Below are 15,683 nucleotides of genomic sequence, written 5' to 3' on the forward strand. Positions count from 1 at the left end.
AAAGTACTATAAGTATTCGTCCATAATAATTAATATATTTAAAAGTTACAAACAATTTTTATGCTAACCACAATTACTAGCCGTACCTGGATCTGTTCCAGTACATCCCTCTGCATCTCCACTGCCATGTGATAGACATCATGATCAGAACTGTTATACATTACAGCATTCTGGAACATAAGCATGATGTCCCTCTGGAACTCAGCTGTGCTCCGGATTATACCAGTCTCAATGTTTTTCTTTATAGTAGATAGGTCCATGGGCCTTGGGTGAAAAAGGAACGTAAAGTGATGGCAATACTGTGATAAGCAAACAATGTTATCAGGGTTAAAAGTATTAAAAAAAATGTTGCCAGTGATACCTTGAACAGAAAAAATGTTAAACATTCTGTCAAAAATTATTTATTCATTGTGGGACGAACCACAACAGGTAAATGCAAAAAATATACCATCGGGGCTAATGTAACAGCCTCCGCATTCCGGAAATGCAGGATTTTTGTGAGAGTCTGTTTTTGTTTTTTTTTTTAAACAGCAAATGTTTACAAGGCAAACCAACCAGATTTTGCCTTGTAAATGATTGCTCGCTTAAAGAAATGGGCAGATCTGCACAAAGGTCCCACAACTGTAGAACACAGAGGCTATTACATTTAGTCATTGGTTTCTTCTGTTGCAGTTATATTCCTGTCTATTTACATACTTTAGCAGCACAGAAACAGAATTTGAAGACAGATTAGAACCACTTGGCCCATCTAGTCGGCCCTAAACCTTTGCACATGCACATACTAGAGATCTTTTTTTTTTTTGTAATTAACCAACCAGTATATGTTTAGATTGTGGGAAGAAACCAGAGTACCCCCGCTTCCTCCCCATGTATATTCATGGTGTAGAATATGCAAACGACACTCTGTGGTGAGGATCGAACCCATGACCTCAGTGCGGTGAAGCAGTAATGCTAACCATTAAACCCTCCATACTGCCCACTTAATCTAAAAGAATGGCTGCTTGAGGAAGCCAAAACCAATAGCTAAATAATTTTTCAAGCATTGCTCATAGAAGAGTGGTATAAACCCTAGATCAGTGATGGGCAACTTAATATACTTCAAGTGATGCATGTGCAACCTTGAAAAGTGCCACAAACCCTAATTTGCAAGAGTAAGAAAAGAGCATAAAAACAACCTTGGCACACCCGCAGCCCCAATCCTAACATGCCACTAATTTACAGATCCCAACAGGACCTCAGTCAAAAATTGGACATATCTGGGAGGATCTGAGCAGAATAGAGTAAGGATTTATAGATCCTAATTCTGCATGTTTAACTATTGGGAGGTATGGAACATGCAGAGAAAGGAAGGAGAACATTTGCTGCCTCTTCCTCCTCTCAAGTGCTGCATGACCTCTGTATGTATTGCAGAAGTCATGTGACAGACGTAAACTGCTCCCATTGTCTAAAAGGTGCCCATATTCTACAATGTATTGAGGGCCCAAACCCAAGGAGAAGCCAGTGTTTCTCAGTGGATACCAGAGGAACCCTTATCTCCCGATTCTGGTGGGGATCCCAGGATAGGGCTATTTTTAAAATGTTCCAGCAAGTTAGCAGATTGCACCTGCTGATGTATGGCCTCCTTTACGCTCTGACTGCTAGCACAGAGTAATCAAACTGGTAAACGCTGATTGGGGCTGCAGGTTAAGGTTTGCTGGGTTGCCAACAGCTGTCCATGACGCAGGATGTGGTAACAAAAGGTAGAATTACAAAGGAGTTCTAGAATAATCGCTATATCTATATCAAATAGAAATGTGACTTTTCTGATATCATCGAATAACCATCTTACCTTTGCACTATACTGTGATAGCCAGGAGCAATATCATCTGTTACGGGTTGAAGAAAGACATTGGCATATCTGTATAGAAAGACATGACCATGAGTTCAAGAAAATATATTTTGTACACATTTGATGTAAGAACTTAACTTCACATAGATATAAAGGTATCTTCAGTATTACAGCCTTATAGCACTACTTTGTGTTTTCTGTAAGATTTTAAAATTCCAGTGGGTTTAAAAATGCCCTGCCCCTACCCCTTTCATCTCCTGAATTCTGCTTACATGTGTAAGAATTATTTAATATTTGCTTTGTCATTGGTAGAATGTATTTATTCACATTTTTTTATTGTAATGTATTTCAGGAATCCGAAATGACACTTGCAGGAATGTAGAATAAAGCAGCACCATTAAGCTAGTTGCACCAGACTGCCCATGTGGAGTATGATACATTTTTGAATTAAGAGTACTCAGAGGATTCATATGATTTAAGTCTAAAACATGCACTGCTAATTCTATATCCAGGTAGGTATGTTATTTTTTATTTGGGAGGTACATGTATGAAGCTTGGAGAAGTGGTATCTATCCCCATAAAGAACGTTATGTGCAATGTGATAATGCACCAGCCAATCAGCTCCAATATGTAAATTGACCATTAGGAGCCGATTGGCTGGAGCATTATCACCTTGCACATACCGTTCACCTAAGCTTCATACATTTACCCCTCGGTGCCTGAAGGTGCTTATTTGTTCAGGTAACCTTCCCATCTGGGGAGAGAACGTGTTCTTCAATGACTGAGTAAAAAAAAAAAACTTACCATAAATTAAAGTCATACTTTTTATGCAAAATTACAACATTTTACTAACATTACAAAATAATAAAGTGCGTTCATTCTGATAATAATAAACATTATTACACCACCATTATAACTGCATTATAACTACAGACCTGTGATTGGCTGCTGCCCGCCATACCAACATAATAGCTTTTTTCCATATTTTCTGAGCTTGTATTGCTTCTTGATCTTCACTGCAGACTGAACTAAAATGAAAAAAATATATATATATTTGTAAATAGAATAAAAATTACATGTCAGGATATTTTCAAAATAATGATGAAGACAAACATGGCATAAGCAGAGGTTACTCACAATTGGGAGGATGCTGGACTACTGGGGATAGAATCAGCAAGTGTGTGAGACTGGAGTTGGGCATTGTGAATACTGAACCCATCATCACTCTCACTGATTGGTGGCTCATTATCCATCTCTGACAAATATTCCTCCCCTGCTTCTTCTTCCTTGGGCTCACTTGGACTGCCAGCGTCACTTGTTACATCATCATCATCTTCCTCCTCTTCTCCTTGAGAGTCCTGCAAAAATAAATATGAATGTAGCTTTCATTCGGATTACAATCCTGCAAAGAAAGAGGACATAATGGCACAGCAAGGATACCTTGTTCTGACTGCTAGATGGAGGTTCCGATTTCATTGTATCTAGAAACGGGAGCAAGACAATGAGAACATGCATAGCTAATTACACATTGCTTATGTTTACCCAACTCTGGTCTAATCTTAATGCTACCCCAGACCTAGCATATGCATTTTCAATTGCTCTCAATTCGCACCAATTAGCACAGGGCTTTCCTCCGATCCAATTCCCTTTTCCTCTTCATTAGAAAAAGCCTCACTCTGAGAATTTTCACAATGTGGTTCCTGAATGAAAAAAAGAAGAATGATAAGTAGCCACACACAAAATATTTCCTATGTAACGCAATCTTATTTATATATAAAAAGTACCTCAGTTTTCAATTGGTGTTCTGTTTCCTCTTCTTTAACTGGCTCTTCTACAGTGGTTCCTCTCAAGGCTTCTTCAGGAGGTCCAAGCTGAAACAATGAATGAGAACTGACAGAAGAAGTCTCTGATGGAGCAGGCTCTACTTCCGTCTCTGGAGGTTCCGTTTTTATATCAGCAGTCAGCTCCATTATATTCATTATTGTGTCTGACTCCTTGGGCCCCGGAATAAGAGACTGTGCAAGGGTCTCTTGTTTTGCAGTATGTCCCTGTACATCCTGATCCCAGGGCCCACCAAGTGCTTGGGGGTCATCATTCTCTTCACATAAAGAAAGGGCTGCCTCAACAGCAGCAACATCCAGAACTTCAGGATGGTCATCCACCTATTTAAAGAGTGAAAGCATAATTAAATAACAGTATGATTAACAAGGCAATTTGGAATGTTATTCACAAGCCTTCAACCATATAATAAACTTTCCGGTCAAAAGTATCTGATGAAATATTATCAATTCCTTGTTTTAATCATTTTGTCAGACAACCATACAATTTCTTCAATTATATTTGAATTATAGCACCTCAACCAAATAGTTTTGCAGTATTAAGTCACAGCTTCATATCTATTTGCTGCGGTTCTCAAACACACATGTTTTAAGGATGACCATGCTTGGGTACAGATGACTTAATTAGTACTTCACTCAATATGATTTAACGGTCTGTGCTCTTGGGTATTCATAAAATCTGGGCCATTAAGGTTTTCTGAGGACTGCGTTTGGGAACGTCTGTCCTATTTGTTACCTATCTATATTTCTGCTATTCTGATAGACATGAAAACCCCTTTACAGAACATTTACTATGCGCTTATGGGATGCGGTTAGCATACCGGCAGTCAAGATCCCAGTAGTCGGAAGGGGTGGTGCTGTCAGTCTTGTGACCGCCAGAATCCTGATACCATTCCATGTTTATTAGTTCTCTTCAAATGTAGATGGTTAGAAAACATTTTTTGGCTCATACATGTATATCCTTACCTTATCCTCAATTATTGCAATTATGTCACCAACAGTTTCAAAATCTAACTCCTCTCCCGTGTACGATACTGCAATATCCATCTTCTCTGCCAGATCCAGATCTCCCTTGCTTTCTGAAGAAGACTCAGCCTTAGATTGTGAGCTTCCATCACCACTTGCAAGGCATTCTTTGTTAATGGAATCTATGATCATGGAAATGTCAGTACTGTCCATGGACACTGTAACGGTGTGTGGATCTGAAGAAGATTCAGAGTCGTCTTGCTGGGTCACTATATAATCAAATACAATTCCATTGATTATCATGTAGAGTTCCACTCATCAACTTTTCAACAATCACTTTTATAGCAGGAGATCTACTAATTTTGAAGAGAGATATAGTACCACCAATCAGCCCCTAACTATCACTTTTCAAACACAGGGGGAAATGTATGATTACAGCCATTCCTCCGAATTACTGGATCATTTAGCCCAGCAAAGCAGGCCCTCGCATTGGCGGAATTTATTTATACTTTGTTAAATTCCCTTTTTGGCGAAGTGTCTATTGAGGCTGTACGTTCTGTGGGAACCGGCACTGCGTGTATAGTGCGCTGGTAACAAATCCCGGTACTTGTGTATTATCAGGGCGCCCATTACGTAGTGGTGTATTCAGAATACCAATACAGCACTAAGCTGGCTACATAAACTACGTAAGTGTCTCTGGGGCCCTAAAAATACACAATGCTTAATATATCCCCACTATCCATGTCATACCCCTATTATCCACGTCGGCGTGGAGTTGATTTTAAAAAGTGTGGCGAGCACAGCGAGCCACCGAGCCCGAAGCGGATATGCGTCCCCTCGCTGCGCTCGCCACACTTTATAAAATCAACTCCATGCTGACTTGGATACTGGGGGTATGACATGGATAGTGGGTGTAAAATGGCTGGTCTAGACTTACCCTCCTCCGGCCCGGGCACCGCGTCGATCCCCACTGACTCACGCTGGGATCCACGGTGACTCCCAGGCAGTCGCATTCAGTCCCCCTGCTCCGGCACTCGCCACGGATGTTGTATGCAATTAGTGTAGTGCCGCTGGGGGAGCAGGGAAACCATGTGATGCGCTGCCAGCAGCACAACGCTGAATTACATACAGCATCCGCTGTGAGTGCCGGAGGAGGGGACTGAACACTGCCGCCGGGGAGTGACTGTCGCTGCCGCCAGGGAGTCATCAGAGAACGCCGTCCGGAGGAGGGTAAGTATAAACCACATCACCCTGCTCCCAGTGCTGCCTCCTGTATTATCACGGCGCCGGCTACGCTGACAACGTAGTTTAGCCTACCTTGAAAATGTAGCGTAGCCGGGCGCCCTGATAATACACAAGTACCCAAATCCCTCCCCAGCAGCACCCAGAGCCGCCCTAGGCATAGGCAAGTTGGTAAATGCCTAGTGGCATGCATTCCAAGCATAGAGACGGCTCACCTTGACAGTGGCAGATTGGGACAGGCATAAAGTGTAGATGTCTAGTTACGGCTCTATGGATGAGGATGGCTATGGGCGAGTGGTGATGGGTGCTGCTGGCTGCTACTGTGATCTGTGCTGCAGGTTCATGGGTACTGTGCTGAGAGGGGAGCTTGGTCATGGTCAGAACAGTTGGTGGTGCTAGAGGGCACCAGACAAAATGTTGCCTAGTTTTTGTATGCCTAGTCCCTGGCATCATCTTGAACACTACTCCTCAATGTATGATTGCAAGAGGCGGTATCTGCAACAAAGAACGTGCACAGATACCACGAACAGCCTGTAAACTGACCGTTGGGAGCTGATCAGTTGACTCTACTACATCTCCTTTTTGGTCTTTTCAGAGATATTAAATATTACAAGATAGCTTCTGAAAGGTATCTTAGATGTCCTCTAAATAAGTTTATTTTAGTTTAAAAAAAAAAAAGAAAATAGAAAGTTCCAACACTGGCAGTGCTCAGAAATAACATATTTGCAGAAAATTAAGTGCATTAAAGTAATTCAAATTAAAGCAGTTTAACTCAAGTTAATAAAACAAGCATGAAGCCCAAGGCATAAGTTACCTGGGACAGCTGCAGACATTGGCAGTGCTGACATCATAATAATGGTGGCCTGGGACTCTATAGGGGTCAGCAAAGATTTAGACAGAGATTCACTTGTAGCAGCAGAGAAGGAAGCGAGAGATGGAGCGAAGTGTGCAGGACCAGCTTCTAGAAGCCGGGACAGAGTGGGAGCACCTATCAGGGCAAGAACAGGAAGGGACAACAGAACAAGAGAGGAGGCCAGAGATTGAAAAAAGGTAATAGAATAAAAAAGGGACAAGAGAGAAGGGGGGGGGGGGGGAGTATAATACAAAAGGAAACAGGATTGATGTAAACAAACATGGGAGGCAAGGATCAAGTACAAGAGAAAGGGATCAAAGACAAAAAAAAAGGGGGTTTAGAAAGATGTAATAGGCCTTATGAGGCAGACAAACCTTTATCTTGATAACAGGGCCATAATTTTTGTTTCATTTTATTTGCCACAACTATATTTAGGTTGCATACCTGAAGCTGCCGGAATTGTGCCTGCAACAGGGTGCAGCTCACCTCCATGAAGACTTGGAAGGACTCCAACATCCATTAATACACCAGAAGTGGTAATCTGAGTAGATGTTAAAGTCATTTCACTCTCACTGACCTGTTAAAAAAAAGAAACAGATATGGCAAGAAACTTGACTATGAGCAGAATTTCCTCCCTTGGTAAAACTATGGGTAGTGTTGGGGCACCCTCTGTGAAGACCAGGGTGGGGTTCCATACCAGCCGGGGACTCGTGGGCAACAGATTGCCTTTCTTCAAGAGCTCCGATAACAGCGGGGAGGGGGGTGGAGTTGCTTTCTGTCCCACCATCTTTTTCTGGGGAGAGTCATCCATCATAGGGGTCAACAAGGACTCCAAGGGGGCAGAAGGAGGAGGAGGGGTGTCAGAAATGCCAATGAAGGAAGAGACTGGGGTGCTTGTTAAAGACCCCCCACTTACCTGTAAAGAAAAAAAATAGTAAAAACATATCTAAAGAACAGAGGCCAAAAGACTAAGGGCCTGATTCAGAGTTGATCGCTATCATGGGAATTCCAATCCATTCAATTATCGAATGGTTGCGCACGCGTAAACCAAAATAGCGATAGAATATAAGGAAAATACATCATCGCAATTTGACTGACAGGAAGGCAGCATGTTCTGCCACGATCCACCTGTCTGTGTCGCAGAGTTCTGGTGGTCATCCATACACACGCTTGCACAGAGTGGAAAAACCATTTGATGGTTCGTGAATTGCGTACGGATGTGTGACATGATAGTGACATTTTTGCTACGAACACGCAGATTTGCACAGAAGGTTTCTTTCTTTGGGAGGCATAAAAATACAAAAAAAAAATTTAACTACTCGCAGTCATCTGCAAGTTTGCGATCAAGTCTGAATAGGACCCTAAAGTTTTTTCTGAAGAGTACTTACCCCAACACTTCCCTCCTCAATGCTACTTGGTGTCAGGTCTCCTAAGCCAAAATCTCCTCCAGGAGATGAAGATTCAATAGAGGAGCGACTGATTGTACTTGAAATTCTACGAGGAATATTCTTAGCTGCCTGGCGGGCTGAAATAATTAAATGCAGCAGTACAAAATTAATCTTCAATTGCAGTTATGTATATACTTGGAAACAGGACAAAATTTGAATAAAAAATAATCAGAAGGTTAAATGTAAACTGAAAAAAATAATGGATATGTCTTTCGCATTACTAATATAACAGCCCTAAGAGAAGATATTGTAGCGGTTTTAAGTCAAGTAATGAATTAAAAAACAAGCTATACCCTTGTGTACCTCCCTAAGTCCCTCCCTTTCCGTGACTAACGGAACAAAATATTTCAATTAAAACTATTGTTCAAAAAAAACAACCAATGGCTATTCTGCTTTTTAATTGTGTGGTATTTGGTTTTATTAGGTGGCAAATATTTTATTATAGTTATTTGTGTCTTTTTAATTGTGCCCAATATCTATTTTGTTTTGTGTATTGTTGCTATCTATATTTGTTTCTACTTTATTGTACCAAGGTCTATTTTTTTGTGCATTGCTGTAACTTCCTCGGCTACTTCAATAAAAATATCTGAAATAAAAGCTACGTATGACAAGGACACTACAAATGCTATCCAGGAGTTCTAAGCAGCTTACACACTGGGCAATATAGCGATAACAACCTGGACAATAGCGATATTGTTAATATATAGTGCAAATAGCTCCTGTATTAACCCTCCCTATCGTCTGTACATGCAGCTCAACAGTTCAATCTGACAAGAATGTCAGGGACTGCATGCACAAAGCGGGTAAGGTCACAGACGGATATCATGAACGATATTTGTCAGTGTGTATGCTCTATATAGTTTCCACCACTGATAACAATATCGGTGGTGCTGGGGATCGTTAAATATGCACACAGTTTAACTGTATAAATTGCAAAATACAAGAATATTAATCTTAAATCAAATATATTCTAATTTCATTATCACCCGAACCTTGATAAGAAGCATCGGTGGCTTTTCTCTTCATCTCCGCATCCTCCTCTTCTTGTTTCTTATTGCTGTAGTATACAGATAAAGAGATTTAAAAGGGAAGACAGAACTGGCAGCGGATGGAGATATAGAAGTGTATAACAAAAGGAGAACCCACGCCAAAATGAAATTCCACAGTTCCTCCAACTTGCTGTCCATGTGTCCACACTGAATCAGCTCAGCTTCCTTCTTCAATTTCCTGACAATCGAATGTGAAAATTCTTCATGAGGACAATCAGTCTAATAAACAAACTCCTACTAGAAAGCACTGAGGCTTTATTGTCATAGTAAACTTCATTTAATAATGCTCATTGTGTTCTTAAAGAATTAATGTGCCAAGCTAGATTGGTCACTGATAGACCCTGCATTACATGTTAGTGTGGATTAGCTCACAATCAATAGGTGGACACCAAAAGGACACTAAATCGACATTGACAAAAGCTCCACATAGTTCATACATTGTCCTGCACATCGGTGCACTATGTTGTAAAGAGCAGCAGCGATGTATGAATGAGCACACTTCTCCTTCATACATAGGGGAGAAGGGGTATCAGCACATGACGGCATGGATACCATACATCCTCCATAACAACGCTTTTTACATCCACCCCTCTGTATGGCAATGTCTTGTAAATTAAAATAAATAAAAAAAAACTACAAATTTCACCTATATTTTTCCTGTGTTTCCTTAATCATTTTCTTCAATTCCTCAATTCTTTCTGCTGTCAGTTTCCGTACAATTACATCTTCAACTGTCTCCACAACTTCTCCACGTTCTCCTCGTTTCCGTCTAAAAACCATATACAAAGTGAGAAGCCCGTAAGGTCCCTATACACAGCCAAGGCATTGTATGCATCCTCGCAACTCCTCGATGGTTAGGATTGCACACTATACACATGGTCCTTTTGGTATCGTATGCAATGCCATTCACTGTCCCAGGTAACCTTGTGGCAGCCACGACGATCTCCAGATATGATGCGCAATGGACTGAACAACGTATTGGAAGTAAATGACAAATGACTGAGATATGGGATAGGCATTTAGTGATTATGACGGGTACCGGAACATTACAAAGCATGGGTCTGTTAAATGGGATGCATATAGAGACTATGGGCCTGATTCAGCTATATTAACAAAGCACAAAAGGAAATTAGTGGGCAAAACCATGTAGGACTGCAGGTGCATCTGATTGTAACAGGTGCAGAGATATTATATTTATCCTGAGCTGGGTAAATGCCGGATAATTTCTATTTCAGTTTGAACACACCCTACCCAAATCTAAAGCGGGTTATATATCTAAAGATTTACTGGAAAACCTGGCTGGTTGAAACAAAAATCTGGTAGCATATGGGAGAAAGTTCAGAAATGCTGGCAAACTGCCCAAAAGTATTTTTCAGTATTTCGGAACAAGTATTCATTGTCATTTGCCCCTTTTATACCTCCAGATTTTGGCCAGATTGGACAATAAATCTTTAGGTGTATAGCTAGCTTAAGACTCTGCGCATGTTACATCTGCCCCACCTGCCGTGCAGCATGGTTTTGTAGTGGACACTAGACTTATTCTGAGCATGGTTTTGCTATAGACAGTATTTAATATTTGATTGAATTATGTTATATTAATTATGTCTACTTTTACAATATCAGACATGCCAGATCATGTTTTTGTAATCACACGCCCCAGCCAGTTCTATCTTGCACTCTAGCATGTAAGTCCAAAAATGTGCACCCGCTGTACACAAGAATTAGAAAATAATCAATATTAAATATAAGGTACTTGTTTCCTAGCATGACGCCCGTCGTAGTGATCGCATAGCTTAAGTTAAGGTATGCGATGGACGCGACCGACGCAATTTTAGGGCTATTTTTAGCCTTTTCCCCGACAATGAAAAAATCGCGTCCATCGCATGCCCTAAGTTAAGGCATGCGATGCGACCGATGCGATGGACGCAATTTTACATAGGGAACAATGTTAAATGGGTCAATGGACCTGATTTTTCATTGTATACCCACCCTTATGGGTATTTTACATGACAAATGCTCCGCCCCCCCCCATTGTTAACGGCACCCCACAATGAACGGCAACCCGAAGCTCGCTACGCTTTGGGCTCGGTGGCTCGCTGCGCTCGCCACACTATATAAAAACAACTCCACGCCGAAGTGGATAGTGGGGGTATGAAAAGGTTGGAGGACGCATACCGCCACCACGTTTTGGGTTGGCGTTGATCGTGGGGTGGCGTTAATAGGGGGGGCATCTGACCCATCAGGGTTGGGAAACAATAAAAATTGGGGTCTGAGGACCATTTCACATTGGGGCCAATGTAAAATCGGGTCTCAGGGACCATTTTACTATGATTCCATCGCTGGCGCCGTGCTAGGAAACAAGTACCAAATATAAATATTAAATTACCTAATAAGCCAGTTCTCAACAAATAACGGTCACCGGGGAGACCAACATTTCCAGCATTGTGATTGGATTATCAGGGTGGTTGGAGGGATCCTCAGTAGCCCAGTGGTTCCAGCATCCCCAGAGGCAGTCCCAACAGCCCCTGCAAACCCGTGGTGGCCCCAACAGCCCCAGCAACCTTGGAGCAGGATTGTGGTTATGACAGTGCACTATGGAGTCCCATGTCTGTATTTAAGATGTGCCACCATCCTACAAAGACATCCATATGTCCTGCTGTATATTATTTGTCTCCCAGTCCTGCAGCCAGTGTTCACATGTTCCCTGCAGTATTCAGCTTACTACCACTGACTTCCAGAGCACTTCTGCTGGGTCACATTTTTAATTAGTCAATGTGAATACTTACTTATTAATGTTCGTATAATGTTTTCAGATTATATTGCTATCCAAAATATAAAGTTTACATTTTTCAGTACGAGTATGTTCTACTGCATTTTCCACATGTGGCCAATCAGCCATAGGACAGGCTTAGTCAGCTTTCTGGATCTGTGGGTGATGTTTGCTTTTTCTTTACCAGCAAATTGTTGCCAATTTCAAATTGGGGGGCTGCTGTGTGGCATACTGTTAACTGGAAGCACGGCTGTGTGGTATACTCATAATTTAAGGTACTACTGAGTGGTATATGATTTGGGAGACACCATGGAGTAGGTGACTTGGGAGAACAACAATATGTTACACTATGAATTAGGGACATTTATGGTGTGGCATGCTATAAATTAGAGGGTCCAGTCAGGAAATGCGAAATATCTGCAATATTAGTCTTTAAAACCTATATATGTGCCCTGTCAGATCACACTGCCCCCAAGCGCCTAATTATTTGTGCCACCCACCTGCCAAAATTTTCTCAATAACACTGAGCATGGTATGAGTTGGGGGCTAGAAATCTGCATGTGGTGGGTTTGATGAGCACCGAAGGGTCATGTGATATTCTGATGGCATTTTTTGAGTGTTAGGGGAATATATAGATGACAGCATGTGGTGAAGTCTGAGGGAATTGAAGGAGATTTGGGGTGGCCTGCACAACTATACTGAACTTTTATGCTGGCTTCTAGATTTAAGACAACTTTGTCTAGCAGTGCAACTAAGAACATTTACAAACAGAGTTATAAGTTTCAGCAGTTTTGCATCTGAGAATTATAAGGTATTAAGATAAAAACATGGCAGGGGAAGATAGATTATTCCATATGGACACCACAATTCCTCTCTGGAAGCCAAATAAAAGACTTGTTAATGATCCAAACAACCGGGGAACACGGCAGCTGCCTGATAGGGAGTTGTTTAGGTATTGTTATGTTCACAGCTGCTAAGAGTGCAAGAGTTTCCTTGGAGATAGATAATCTATGAAAAATCGAACATCATGGTAATGGAAGATACATTTGTAAATGCTAAAATACACCTTTTCATTTTGGATCTGTTTGTAGAAGTGGGTTACAAAACTTACAATAACTGACTGACTAAAGTATAACAGGCGAGGAAGTATAAAACCTTTAAATGCAGGCATGGAGCTAGGCCACACTTGCGTGCTGCTACATAGTTTGCAGTTTTACCTACGACATACTTATCCTAGAAGTGACAGCCTAGTTACTACCCAGTTATACCCACTGAGACATGGGCAAAGTTACAGTTGAGATGCAGTCTATGAATTGCCCATAGCTAAGCTCTGCTACAAATCCTGAGATCTGTCCAAAGCCACTGTCAATGCAGCTCTGAATTAGGCCAGAGGTAGAAGAGAATACAGTACAAGCCATAGCATGCCTTGGGATTACTGCTGTATGTGATGTGTCATTCTATACTCACTTTGGGGTCTCTGTGGTCTCCAGGAGCTCAGAATACTGTGACGCACAATGCTAAGAACAAAAAAAAATGAAATTCAACATTTCAAGAAACAAAATATTAACTGAAGTCACAGGACTATATATGAGAAAGTCCAGAGCATGCTTTAACAGATTTCCCAAAGTACGTCTGCATAAAATTATTCTCTGCACATGTATAAAAGTTTTATAATGTGTTAGAACAAACCATAAATAGAAGGTTTTTTAATGAAAAAGTCAAGTTAATTTTTTAACTATGGGCTATCCCTATATAACCGTATGGGCCATGTAATGGATAATTACCAGAGCACTCCTCTAGGGTTGCAAAATAAAATGAGCAGGTTATGCCTGTAATGTGCCACACGAGTACAGCTGAACATCGAGCCATGGCTGTTAATTGAATGTCCTCCTTTGGAGTATACTCAATGCTTCTTACGAGCTGTGACAGCGAGCAGTGCTGAAAGCTCGCCTGGTCAGTATTCAACTGACCCCCCTGCACACGCCGTTTCCACGTCACTGTAAAGACCCAGCGGCCGCCAAAACATCGAGGCTCGTGGCAAAATGCAGCGGACTTTCTGCATTAGCCATGAACCTCGCTATTTGGGGGAATCCTCACCGTCATCTGACAGCGAGGGTTCCCCCGGAACGCTGAATAGGGTGAGCGGCTGGCGCGGGGGTCACTTATTTCGGCGATCCCCGCCGTTTAACCCCCTCGCTGGCCGCATTGAATACACACCTATGTGTCTTAGTCATCCAGCTTTCAAACAGATATAAAACTACATATCATTTCCATCCAGCTTTCAAACAGATATAAAACTACATATCATTTTTGAGATAAAACTTACACCAAGGTGAGGATGATAAATATTTTACATGAATCTAGTTTTCTAAGAGACAGGTTGGAAAAAACATCAGCTTACCTTCTGAGAGAACCAATCAGGAGGGCGTCCGGGTTCTGCAAAAGGTTTGATGGCACGGCTTACGGATACCCTAAAAACAGAAGTAGTGGGTTAACCAGTTTGGTTAGTTTCACTGAAATTAGAGTCTAAATAAAACTAAAGGTTTACCTTTTCGGTATTGTCTTAGGTATAACAGGTTTTCATACACAAATTCTTGCCTGCTTAACTCGCCATCTACATACGTTAAGGTTCATACACACTGGGTGTTTTTGCCCAATGTGTACGAGAAGCATTGATGTGCTAATCGCTCAGTGTGTATACACACTCCCCCCCCCCCCCCCCCCCCCCATCCTAGCGATTTCACAGGGGGTGAACCACCTTTGAACACTGGCAGATTATTAGCTGAAGGTAGCTCAAAACACCAAAAGTGAGCTACTTTCAGCACAAAAATGCCTAGTGTGTATGGGCCATAAGATATTACTCTCCACCGGTCATGCACAGTCAGGAATAAACTGCATGAGATGCATTTATGCTCCATTGTCCCCCCCCCCCCCCCTCCCAGCACCTGCTTTCACAGGGTGCCGAATGGGTTCCCGACAGTCGGTATCCCTACAATCATTTATGTGACGTCGGGATCCCGACTGTCAAAACGTCGACAGCCGGGTGCCCGACGGCCACCGTGCCCGCAGCGTGGCGAGCGCAGCGAGCCCGCAAGGGGCTTTTTTGCACTCGCCATGCTGTCTGACTCTGGCCAGTCGGGATCCCGACGTCGGGATAATGATTGTCGGGATCCCGACTGTCGGAGTCCCATACCACACCCCTTTCACACAGGGAACCTTGCCTGAGCTCCATTCTACTTAGCCTTGAGCAGAACATACTTCTCATTCCAATACATGGAAATTTTACATTACAACCAAACAAATAACACATTGCAATGGTTATCAAATATTAACTGTAGTTTTCAGAATTGAAATATGCATAGCATAAAATAGTTGCAAGTAACAAAAAAAAAAAAATCAACATTTCCTTAAAGGAACACCCAGACAGTTAAATAATAAAATAGAAGCAATTGTGACAAATGGCTCACAACTTTTTACTTTGTGAACAAATGAATAAGCCAACATAAACAAGTGATATGTATAAAAGGGGACACTGGAGTGGCATTGTGTATAGCTGGGGCCTGAGGACCCTGGGTAGTAAGGGCTTTATATACGAAAGAAGCAAAGGCTTTTTAAAGGTAATACTTGTTGATGGGTTGGAAGCAAAAAACTTAAACATTCACTGGCCGTTATTGCGTGGCTTTACACTG

At 41.8% G+C, this 15,683-nt stretch overlaps 1 protein-coding gene across 5 annotated transcripts in view; it reads right to left on the reverse strand.

The window, feature by feature from the left end:
* BRD8 (bromodomain containing 8) overlaps window positions 1-15,683 on the reverse strand; it is a 66,046-nt gene that overhangs the window by 41,740 nt on the left and 8,623 nt on the right. For 2 of the 5 annotated variants that reach the window (XM_083182159.1, XM_083182164.1), the window contains exons 3-19: window positions 14,396-14,465; window positions 13,462-13,511; window positions 9,871-9,993; window positions 9,322-9,402; window positions 9,168-9,232; window positions 8,116-8,252; window positions 7,425-7,643; window positions 7,172-7,304; window positions 6,689-6,862; window positions 4,633-4,901; window positions 3,613-3,990; window positions 3,441-3,528; window positions 3,269-3,309; window positions 2,966-3,186; window positions 2,764-2,856; window positions 1,829-1,897; window positions 87-264 (exon numbers count right to left, since the gene is read on the reverse strand). In XM_083182159.1, the coding sequence (XP_083038285.1) occupies window positions 87-264; window positions 1,829-1,897; window positions 2,764-2,856; window positions 2,966-3,186; window positions 3,269-3,309; window positions 3,441-3,528; window positions 3,613-3,990; window positions 4,633-4,901; window positions 6,689-6,862; window positions 7,172-7,304; window positions 7,425-7,643; window positions 8,116-8,252; window positions 9,168-9,232; window positions 9,322-9,402; window positions 9,871-9,993; window positions 13,462-13,511; window positions 14,396-14,465 (2,389 nt within the window). The remainder of the gene's footprint in view (window positions 1-86; window positions 265-1,828; window positions 1,898-2,763; window positions 2,857-2,965; window positions 3,187-3,268; window positions 3,310-3,440; window positions 3,529-3,612; window positions 3,991-4,632; window positions 4,902-6,688; window positions 6,863-7,171; window positions 7,305-7,424; window positions 7,644-8,115; window positions 8,253-9,167; window positions 9,233-9,321; window positions 9,403-9,870; window positions 9,994-13,461; window positions 13,512-14,395; window positions 14,466-15,683) is intronic. The other 3 variants (XM_083182160.1, XM_083182162.1, XM_083182161.1) reach the window with 3 other exon arrangements.

The sequence above is a fragment of the Crinia signifera genome, chromosome 4 (assembly GCF_055691185.1).
Source record: "Crinia signifera chromosome 4, ASM5569118v1, whole genome shotgun sequence".
NCBI classification, from domain to species: Eukaryota; Metazoa; Chordata; class Amphibia; order Anura; family Myobatrachidae; genus Crinia; species Crinia signifera.